The sequence below is a fragment of the Salvelinus fontinalis genome, chromosome 1 (genome assembly GCF_029448725.1).
Source record: "Salvelinus fontinalis isolate EN_2023a chromosome 1, ASM2944872v1, whole genome shotgun sequence".
Classification (NCBI taxonomy): Eukaryota; Metazoa; Chordata; class Actinopteri; order Salmoniformes; family Salmonidae; genus Salvelinus; species Salvelinus fontinalis.
In genome coordinates, this window is record NC_074665.1 from 37467679 (window position 1) to 37479758 (window position 12080).

The 12080-nt window shown below is 39.8% G+C and overlaps 1 protein-coding gene across 3 annotated transcripts in view; it reads right to left on the reverse strand.

Moving 5' to 3' along the window:
- The window catches only part of LOC129853969 (cadherin-23-like), a 565813-nt gene that overhangs the window by 40385 nt on the left and 513348 nt on the right, over positions 1-12080 (reverse strand). For all 3 annotated transcript variants that reach the window (XM_055920546.1, XM_055920536.1, XM_055920554.1), the window contains 3 exons: positions 11337-11506; positions 10376-10513; positions 903-1022 (listed from right to left, as the gene is read on the reverse strand). In XM_055920546.1, the coding sequence (XP_055776521.1) occupies positions 903-1022; positions 10376-10513; positions 11337-11506 (428 nt within the window). The remainder of the gene's footprint in view (positions 1-902; positions 1023-10375; positions 10514-11336; positions 11507-12080) is intronic.

Consider the following 12080-nt stretch of genomic DNA (forward strand, 5'->3'; position numbering starts at 1 on the left):
ACAATGGGAAAAAGAACACAGACACTGGACAGAGGAACTCTGCCTAGAAGGTCAGCATCCCGGAGTCGCCTCCTCACTGTTGACGTTGAGACTGGTGTTTTGCGGGTACTATTTAATGAAGCTGCCAGTTGAGGACTTGTGAGGTGTCTGTTTCTCAAACTAGACACTCTAATGTACCTGTCCTCTTGCTCAGTTGTACTCCGGGGCCTCCCACTCCTCTTTCTATTCTGGTTAGAGACAGTTTGCTCTGTTCTGTGAAGGGAGTAGTACACAGCGTTGTATGAGATCTTCAGTTTCTTGGCAATTTCTCGCATGGAATAGCCTTCATTTCTCAGAACAAGAATAGACTGACGAGTTTCAGAAGAAAGTTATTTGTTTCTAGCCATTTTGAACCTGTAATCGAACCCACAAATGTTGATGCTCCAGATACTCAACTAGTGTAAAGAAGGCCAGTTGTATTGCTTCTTTAATCAGCACAACAATTTTCAGCTGCGCTAACATAATTCGAAAAGGGTTTTCTAATGATTAATTAGCCTTTTAAAATTATAAACTTGGATTAGCTAACACATCGTGCCATTGGAACACAGGAGTAATGGTTGCTGATAATCGGCCTCTGTACGTCTATGTAGATATTCCATAAAATATCTGTCGTTTCCAGCTACAACAGTAATTTTCAACATTAACAATGCCTACAATGTTTTTCTGATCAATTTGATGTTATTTTAATGGACAAAAAATGTGTTTTTCTTTCAAAAACAAGGACATTTTTATGTGACTCCAAACTTTTGAACGGTAATGTACATTTACATTTTAGTCGTTTAACAGACACTCTTATCCAGAGTGACTTACAGTCAGTGCATTCAGATACGTTTACTTATGTTCTACTACAGTATGAATCCCACCTGAACAGAGTTCTCTCGTCGGTTGTTGGGGCTGCCGCCAGGGTTGTCCCTAGCGATGGCTGTCAGGGTGAAGTGGTCTTTAGTCTCTCTGTCCAGTGGAGACAGAATGTAGATGTCACCCTGAGAAGAGAAGGAGGAGGAGGAGGAGGAGGAGGAGGAGGAGGAGGAGGAGGAGGAGGAGGAGGAGGAGGAGAAAGATCATTATTAAAATAAAGTACAGTGAACGGGCCAGGAGGTGCAGTAAACTAAGGAAGAGTATTAGGGCCAAGTGAAGTTAAAAATTAAATTAACAGTGATGGTCGTGGTACTTGGAAATGTTTATTCTCAGTGTCAAATTGTTGACACTGAGAATAGTGGGAATATTTTGAGAATAAAGTTTGAATTCAATTTTTAGAATAAACTGGCAATATTTTGAGAAAAAGTGGCAATATTTAGAGAATAAACGTGACATTTTACAATGAGAATGAAGTACTTTAAAAAAATAAAAATAAGTCACAGTTATATTTCAAGATTAAAGTAGGGGATTTGGTTAAGTGCATGTTTCCCTGGCTCCCTGTTGCTGTGCTCACCACCATTGAAATGCCTGCAGTTAGGTGACCTTGTGAATCTATACCTTATAGTTGGCCTAATAACAAGGAAATCCTTTCTCTTTTAGCACATAATAACCATATGATTATAAGTAGCCCTATTATGACCTGGAAGAGGTTGTGCCACAGATTTGGTTCAGAAGGAGGAACCACACAGACTCAGATAAGATATTTCATCCAAGTCTCTGTGGTTACATGCAGTACATAGGTATAAACAGGTGGGTTGTGTGTGTATGCAGGTGTGTGTGTGTGTGTGTGTGGGGGGGGGGGGGGGGGGGTCTAATACACTCATTCAAACAGGTGTCACACACAGTATCCTCAAAGCAATACCATTCTAACGACCATGGTGCATTGTCAGACTGCGAAGAGACATGGAGTTGCGTACATCAGACCCTGTCATGGTGCCCTTCGAATTAGCTACAATGTCTGGGCTGAATCAATCGCCTCCATTTGCCAACAACGTGCATAGCATCTTTTAGAGAGTAACAGCTAGGCCAGCAGACTATATGTCGAAACAAAAGGTTAACTTACAAATTTGTGCAAAATGACATGGTGTTTTATGTAGGCTAACTTCAAATGAAGTAGCCTCATATGCTTATTATCTTGTGAATGTAGTAGGTCACGGATTTCGTTTGAGTAGGATTGCACATCCCTGTTGGGCTCAAGGGCTGCCCTCAAACTCCTAACTTTTTCATTGGCAAGATAAGCAAATTTAGGGATGACATGCCAGCAACAAACGCTGATACTATGCATCCAAGTATATCGGACCAAATTATGAAAGGCAAAAATTGCAGTGTGGAAGTCAGTGTGGAAGAGGTGAATTTTTTTTTGTTATCTATCAACAATGACAAGTCACCGGGGTCTGACAATCTGGATAGAAAATTACTGAGGATAATAGCAGATGATATTGCCACTCCTATTTGCCAAATCTCCAATTTAAGCCTACTAGAGAGCGTGTGCCCTCAGGCCTGGAGGGAAGCTAAAGTCATTCCGCTACCCAAGAATAGTAAAGCCCCCTTTACTGGCTCAAAAAGCCGACCAATCAGCCTGTTACCAACCCTCAGTAAACTTTTGGAAAAAATGATGTTTGACCAGATACAATGCTATTTCACAGAAAACAAATTAACAACAGAATTTCAGCATGCTTAAAGGGAAGGACACTCAACAAGCACAGCACTTACACAAATTACTGATGATTGGCTGAGAGAAATTGATGATAAATGATTGTGGGGGCTGTCTTGTTAGACTTCCAAGCAGCTTTTGACATTATCTATCATAGTCTGCTGCTGGAAAAATGTATGTGTTATGGCTTTACAACCCCTGCTATAATGTGGATAAAGAGTTACTTGTCTAACAGAACATAGAGGGTGTTCTTTAATGGAAGCCTCTCAAATATAATCCAGTTATAATCAGGAAATCCCAGGGTAGCTGTTTAGGCCCCTTGCTTTTCAATTTTGACTAACAACATGCCACTGACTTTGAGCAAAGCCATTGTGTCTATGTATGCGGATGACTCAACACTATACACTACAGTGACTTAAATGACTGCAACACACAACACAGAGCTGCAGCTGGTTTCAGAGTGGGTGGCAAGGAATAAGTTAGCCCTAAATACTTATAAAACTAAAAGCATTGTATTTGGAACAAAACACTCTCTAAACCCGAAACCTAAATCTTGTAATAAATCATGTGTAAATTGAGCAAGTTGAGATGACTAAACTGCTTGGAGTAACACTAGATTGTAAACTGTCATGGTCAAAACATATTAATGCAGTAGTAGCTAAAATGGGGAGAAGTCTGTCATAATTAAGTGATGCTCTGCCGTCTTAACAACACTATCAACATGGCAGGTCCTACAGGCCCTAGTTTTGTCACACCTTATAATACTGTTCAGTCGTGTGGTCAGGTGCCACAAAAAAAGGACTTGGGAAAATTGCAATTGGCTCAGAACAGGGCAGCACGGCTGGCCCTTGGATGTACACCGAGAGCTAATATTAATGGTATGTATGTCAATCTCTCCTGGCTGAAAGTGGAGGAGAGATGGACAGCTGAAAGTGGAGGAGAGATTGACTTCATCACTACTTTTATTTATGAGAGCTATTGACATGTTGAATGCACCGAGCTCTCTGTCTAAACTACTGGCACACAGCTCGGACACCCATGAATACCCCATAAGACATGCCACAAGAGGTCTCTTCACAGTCCCCAAGTCCAGAACAGACTATGGGAGGCACACAGTACTACATAGAGCTATGACTACATGGAACTCTATTCCACATCAAGTAACTGACGCAAGCAGTAAAATTAGATTTAAAAAACACCTTATGGAACAGCAGGGACTGCGAAGCAACACAAACATTGGCACAGACACACATAGACGCATAGACAGAGTAGCTGCTGCTTTGGCAGCAGCTAATGGGGATTCATAATGAATAGAAATACAAATACTTTGAAGAATATTTTTTGATTTGTTTAAAACTTTTTTGGTTACTACATGATTCTAAGTTCCTCGGTGTATATATTACTAAGAAACTGAAATGGTCCACCCACACAGACAGTGTGGTAAAGAAGGAGTCTGAAGAAATTTGGCTTGTCACCTAAAACCCTCACAAACTTTTACAGATGCACAATTGAGAGCATCCTGTCGGACTGTATCACCGCCTGGTACGGCAACTGCACCGCCCACAATATTATGAATGCTACAACCTTCCCTGTCTGTCTGTTGTAAAGGATATTGAAGTTGCACGAGCAGGACACAGTCACTACACTTTGGACACATTTTGTTTGATGATGAAGGCTATTCTTTATAGTTGCAGCCATATCGTAGTTTCTAAATAGAGAACACTACTGAACTGCCTGTCTTCCTCCTGAGCAGCTTAGCTAATATTTGCAATGATGATCAAAAAACAACATTCAGTTGCTGTTTTGCTGCATGCCACCTCTGGGCAGCCAAACGTTCTAGGCAGCTGAGCGTGTATCCGGACTGGTAAAAAGAGTCTGACAATGGGAGAGATTGTTTTGCATCGCCCGGTGCCATAATTATGCCACCAGTCTGCTTGCAGTTGTCAGTTATCGTCAGGTATGTGGACGATTTTATTCAGGAACGTTTCTTGGGCTACTTTGATGTGTCAAGTGGGCGAGATGCACAGTCTGTTTGACTTTGTGAATTATGAGATGTCTGAACTTAACTTCATGGAGAAACTCGTTGCCCAAACCTACAATTAAGCACCTGTAATGGAATGGTGGTCACCACTCCACTGCCCTACCATTGTTAACTCTCTCCTGACATGAACTGAAGCCACGTCTCATGTGCCCACTCATCCACTGGCACGTTTAATGTTTCCTCTCCAAGCACTGTGAGTACCTCTATCAATTTTCTCTCATTACTAGTCTGAAGAGAGAGAAAGAAAGAGAGGAGTTTCTAATTGTTTTTTGTTAATATTGTTGATATTGATTTTGTTGATATTGTACTGCAGATTCAATCACACACACAAACACAATCATATTATTACACATCAATGTTTTTACTCCTTGCTTGGACTAACTCATTATTAGCTTTTTCTAACTGTGTAGTGTATTGTGTTATTGTTTTTTGTCTTCCCAGTCAAATCCTGTCTTGCCCTCAGTGGAAGAGTTGAGCTCTTCTCCAACACCATCTATCCATGATGAGCCTGTCCTGCTGTCACGACTTCTGCCGAAGTCGGTTCCTCTCCTTGTTCGGGCGGCGCTCTGCGGTCGATGTCGCCGGTCTTCTAGCCATCGCCGATCCACTTTTCATTTTCCATTGGTTTTGTCTTTGTTTCCCAAACACCTGGTTTTCATTTCCCAATTACTGGTCATGTATTTAACCCTCTGTTTCCCCCCATGTCTTTGTGTGTGATTGTTTATTGTTCAGGTCGGTACGTTTCCGGCTGTTTTTTTCCCGGGTGCTGTTTTCACCCGTGTTTTGTGGCAACCGTTATTGTTCGCACATTGGTACTGTTACTTTGTGCTATTTATTAAGTAAAGTGCGTTGTTTACTCATCTCTGCTCTCCTGCGCCTGACTTCATGCACCAGCTACACCCACCGCCTGACACCTGCGCTGAAGCCTAATTATATGTGTTATTGTTTTTACCATCAAGGACCAGCGTTTTAATTAATACTTTCAAGTGATATCCCAAAATAAATTATATTTAATATGAAAACCTCAACCCCTGTCCTGCACTGAAGTCAAGCCTCAACTCATGCGTCATACCCTCATTCAATCACTGATCCATTCCCAACACTGTGCAAGTAGCCCTCTCATTCCCATAAGTGACCATTGTGCTGTTGTTGCTGTTAGAAATACTAAGGTTCCCAAGACAAACCCACATTTTATTCATAAGAGAAATTTGAAGTGTTTTAATGAGCAGGCTTTCTTTCATGATTTGTTTTATTTTGACTGGAGCAAAATTGAGTTTATCCCTGTGGAAACTGCCTGGATATTCTTTCATGATGGTTTTTCCCAAATAGTAAACAAACATGCCCCATTCCGCAGGCTCAGGTTTAAAGGGTGGGATAATCCATGGTTTTCTTCTGAGCTGTCTTGTATTATTCACGACCGTAATCTAGCCTGGGCTAAAGCAAGGAAATCATGTTCTGATGCTGATTGGTTTATTTTTAGGCAGTTACGAAACAAGTGTTATTTTCTTCTCAGGAAGGCCAAGTGAATATTTTATGTCTGTTACCACTGATAACCTGAATGACCCTAGAAAGTTTTGGAAGGCTATTAAGTCTATGTCTGGTAACAGTAATGTTAATGAATTACCGTCATGTGTTTGAAGGACTCTGTTGCTGTATATGACAAAACTGAAATGCTGAATTGTTTCAATGAGCACTTTGTATCATCTGGTAGGCTGTTTGATTCAGTGTCCTCTGTCTCTGTACAACTCTGTGTGGATGAACCAGTGTCCTCTGTCTCTGTACAACCATGTGTGGATGAACCAGTGTCCTCTGTCTCTGTACAACCCTGTGTGGATGAACCAGTGAGAGCTGGTCAAACTTTTAGCTTTTTGCCATTCTCAGTGCGGGTGGTACATAAAGCCCTGAAATCCTTATATCAGAGAAAGCCTGCAGGTCATGATCTTTTGGATCCCTGCTTTTTAAATCTGGCAGTTGATTTCATAGCTGAACCACTTACATATCTGTTCAATCTAACCCTGGAATGTAATGAAATTCAGAAAATCTGGAAATCAGCATTTGTCCTACCACTTTTAAAAGGGGGAGATCCAACTCTTTTAAATAATTATAGGTCAATCTCAAAGCTGTCACCCCTGGTGAAAATACTTCAAACCCTTGTGAGTGAACAGCTAAAAGAGTTTTTATTTACTAACTATTTACTTTACTATTTTATCAATGTACCAATCGGGCTTCAGGAAGAAGCATAGCACAATTACAGCAGCCATGAAGGTTTTAAATGATATCACTGAAGCCCTTGAGAAAAAACAGCACTGTGTCTCACTTTTTAGTGATCTCTCTAAGGCTTTTGATACAGTTGATCATGCTATACTAAGGCAGAGATTGTCGAGTGCAGGTCTTTCAGAGCATGCAGTTGCATGGTTTACTAACTATATGTCTGATAGAACTTGAGTGCACTCAATTTGATGGGCTTATGTCTGTTAAATTGTCTGTCTTTAATGGTGTGCCCCAATGCTCTGTACTTGGTCCTCTCTTATTCACTATTTATATAAATGATTTGGACAAAAATGTCCAAAATGCGCAACTTCATTTTTATGCTGATGATACTGTTATTTACTGTTGTGCCTCGTCTCTTACAAAAGCTTTCCAGAACTTGCAAACTGCTTTTTATACTGTTCAACATACCTTGTGTCAATTGAAGCTTATCCTCAATACTGACAAAACTAAACTAATGGTGTTTTCTAAAGCAAGAAATAGAACTCTGAACCTTTCACCTATTACTACCTGTCAGGGCAAAGAGATTGAGGTTGTAAGCTCATATAAATATCTTGGAATTTTAATTGATGACGGCCTCTCTTTTAAATTGCATATTCAAAAACTTACAAAAAAATTGAAGCTGAAATTAGGATTTTATTTTAGGAATAAGGCCTGTTTTTCTTTTGAAGCCAGAAGGAGGCTAGTATCAGCTACATTTATGCCTTTACTAGACTGTGGGGATATTTTATATATGAATGCTTCCACTTAGTGTTTGAGATCAATTGACACCCTTTACCATGGCACTTTGAGATTTATTTTAAACTGCAAAACCCTTACGCACCACTGCACTTTGTATACCAGGGTTGGCTGGCCTTCTCTAGTCACTTGTAGGCTCAGTCACTGGTATACTTTTATTTAAAAAGCCATTTTGGTTTTATAACCTTTTTATTTGGGCATTTTTAATGTTCAGAAATGTGGTGGGTACTCTCTTCGTTCGCTGGACTTTATCCTGCTAAATGTTCCAAATGATCGAACTGAATTTGGTAAAAGGGCTTTTATGTACTCTGCTCCATCTTCTTGGAACACATTACAAAATACTTTTAACCTCTTTGGGCTGCAGGGGCAGTATTGAGTAGCCTGGATAAAAGGTGCCCATTTCAAACGGCCTCGTACTCAATTCTTGCTCGTACAATATGCATATTATTATTACTATTGGATAGAAAACACTGTAGTTTCTAAAACTGTTTGAATTATATCTGTGAGTAAAACAGAACTCATTTTGCAGCAAACTTCCTGACAGGAAGTGGAAAATCTGAAATCGATGCTCTATTCTAGGGCCTGCCTATAAATGTCCTTGATATGTATTAGTATACATGCACTTCATACGTCTTCCACTAGATGTCGACAGGCAGTGAGAGAAGAAATGGAGTGTATAACTTGATCTAGGGTCGAATAAAAGCTCTTTGTATGACGTGTCACCAGTTTCCTGTTTTCTGGAGAGCGCGTGAAGGGACCTGGTATTGCCTTCTGAAAAGCTGTCGTTATAGACGACTAATATCTCCGGCTTTGATTTTATTTGATACATGTGACAATATCATCGTAAAGTATGTTTTTTCAATATAGTTTTATTAGATTATTGAATTTTTTTCGGGACGTTAGGCGTGTTGCTTTGTCTGCGTATGTTCAGGAAGGAGAGCTTCGCGCCACTTTGCTAGCTTTCCGTGCTAATTGACTGGAGAAGAGGACATTCTAAATCCAAACAACGATTGTTCTGGACAAAGGACCCCTTGTACAACATTCTGATGGAAGATCATCAAAAGTAGGACCCATTTTATGATGCTATTTCATATATCTGTCGAACATGTTGTACTAGTAGTTTGCGCCCAGATTTTGGGTACTCTCTCGCTATAACTAAGCTGGATGTCGTAATGAAGTTATTTTTAGAATTCTAACACGGCGATTGCATTAAGAACTAGTGTATCTCTCATTTCCTATACAACATGTATTTTTTACTAACGTTTATGTATAGTTATTTGGTCAGAATAGTTGAGTGTCATAAAAATATCCGCACATTCTGGGAAAAAGATGCTACGTTAGCACAATGTATAACCACTGATTTCAGCTCTAAATATGCACATTTTCGAACAAAACATAAGTGTATGTATACCCTGATGTTATAGGACTGTCATCTGATGAAGCTTATCAAGGTTAGTCAAAAATTATATATCTTTTGCTGGTTTGTTACGATCGCTAACTTTTGCTGCTGGGGAATGGCTTGTGTTTCTGGCTATTGTGGTAAGCTAATATAATGCTATATTGTGTTTTCGCTGTAAAACACTTAAGAAATCGGAAACATTGGCTGGAATCACAAGATGCCTGTCTTTCATTTGCTGTACACCATGTATTTTTCAGAAATGTTTTATGATGAGTATTTAGGTATTTGACGTTGGTGTCTGTAATTACTCTGGCTGCTTCGGTGCTATATCTGACGGTAGCTGTGATGGTAGCTGCAATGTAAAACTGATTTATAGCTCAAATATGCACATTTTTCGAACAAAACATAGATTTATTGAATAACATGTTATAAGACTGTCATCTGATGAAGTTGTTTCTTGGTTAGTTTGGTTGGTTCTTGATTAGTTAGGTTGGTTTTGTGCATGCTACCTGTGCTGTGAAAAATGTCTGTCCTTTTTTGTATTTGGTGGTGAGCTAACATAAATATACGTGGTGTTTTCGCTGTAAAACATTTTAAAAATCGGACATGTTGGCTGGATTCACAAAATGTTTACCTTTCATATGCTGTATTGGACTTGTTAATGTGTGAAAGTTAAATATTTCTAAAAAATATAATTAGAATTTCGCACCCTGCACTTGAAGTGGCTGTTGTCATATTGTGCCCGGCTTCGGGCTTGCAGCCCAAAGAAGTTAAACTGGAAGAACTTGTTCCGATTGGTATTTTTAAATCACTGATGAATGATCTTGAGACTTATTCCCTGACCTGTCAATGTTTTTAATTTGCTGTTTTTGATTTTTGTTATACTCTTGTGAATTCTATGTTTTTTACTAGATTACTTGTAGTTTTTCATGTTGTTTGTCTGTAATTTTTGTCATGACTTGGTGCTGCCTATCTTGGCCAGGACGCTCTTGAAAAATAGATTTTAAGTCTCAATGAGCCCTTCCTGGTTAAATAAAGGTTAAATAATTTTTTTTTTTAAATGAGACTCCAAATCACAGCCGGTTGTGATACAGCCTGGAATCGTCTATAGCGATGCCACTAGCACTGAGATGGAGTGTCTTAGACCGCTGCGCCATCTGGGAGTCTTTATTAAATGCTTTCGTTTAAAGTAATTCGTTATGATGATTTTTGAAACACGCTTTGTCATCTCTGTGCATGAAGTGCAGTGATACGTGAAGTAAAAAAGCGAAGTCCACTTCAAGAACTACAAAGTGTGTGTGTGTGTTTTAGAACTCACGGTGGATGGAGTGATGCCAAACTTGCCCTCTCCATCTACTAGGCTGTACTCGATGACAGAGAAGAGGCCAGAGTCTGCGTCTGTGGCACTGACTCTCACTATGACCGTGCCCAAGTAAACATCCTCAAACACTGGCTTCTGCAAAGGGACATCAGACAGAACACCTTGATGTAATTGGCTCAGAACAGGGCAGCACGGCTGGCCCTTGGATGTACACAGAGAGCTAACATTAATAATATGCTTGTCAATCTCTCCTGCCTCAAAGTGGAAGAGAGATTGACTTCATCACTACTTGCATTTATTGACATGTTGAATGCACCAAGCTGTCTGTTTGAATTACTGGCACACAGCTCGGACACCCATGCATACCCCACAAGACATGCCACAAGAGGTCTCTTCACAGTCCCCAAGTCCAGAACAGATTATGGGAGGCGCACAGTACTACATAGAGCCATGACTACATGGAACTCTATTCCACATCAAGTAACTCCTGCAAGCAGTAAAATTTGATGAAAAATGAACAGAGATAAAAATACACCTTATGGAACAGCAGGGACTGTGAAGTAACACAGACATGTGGTAGTAGAGTAGGAGCCTGCGAGCACACACTTAATATGTTGTGAAATCTGTTGTAAATGTATTCTAATGTTTCAAAAAATGTTTCTTAATTTTGCTGGCCCCAGGAAGATTAGCTGCTGCCTTGGCAGCATCTAATGTGATCCATAATAAATACAAATGTTACATTGATGTCTTGACTAATCAAATGAAATCAACATTCATTTTACAGAAAACAAAAAAAGAGGACAATAAAGGGGATGGGGGCAGTCACAGTAAACAGTGGCAACAACAAAAACAAGACGAGTGCTCAAACTCAGACCATCACAATAGAAATTATATCAAGTGAGTACTACTAATGGTGAAGCATTTTGCAGTGTATGTTATGAATCCGTATTTTTGGTACCTGGTAAGAGGGTTGTTTAAAGATAGGGTTGTTATCATTGACATCGACTATACGCAGGTAGACAGGAAGCTCAGCCACTCTAGGTGGACTGCCGTGGTCCTGGGCTCTCACTGTGAAGTTCAGCCACTGCACCTGCTCAAAGTCCACCGTCCGGTTGGCTATGATCTTGCCTGCACAACAACACAATGGTTACCAGAACATTTCTCATCATAAATATACTAATCAAATTAATGTTTGCTTATAAAGGCTCATTACAGGCTTGGGCTGTATTATGTGTGTGTGTGTGTGTGTGTGTGTGTGTGTGTGTTTGTTTCAACTCTGGGTTCAATGTAAAACAGATTTTACATGATGCACAATATGTTACATCCAATAATTTCATTCTGTTTCATTGTCATGGGAATTCTGAGTGACCGATGCAAAGTTTGCAGAATGTTTACATTTAGAATGTTTGGTTGATTTAAAAAAAATGAGCTTCAATACCAAGCAATTCATTTTCATAATTCTATGAGGAATCAAAGTGCTGTGTCAATAAACCACCTCTATCCTCCGTTCTACTAGCGAATTTACAGTCACTGGAGAAACTGGTCAAGCTTTGTTCGAGACTTTACTACGAACGGGACCTGAAGAACTGCAATATCCTATGTTTCTCAGAAACTTGGCTGAACAAGGACATGGATAATATACAACTAACTAGTTTTTCAATGCATCGGTAGGACAGAGCAGAAGCGTCGGGTAAGGTCAAGG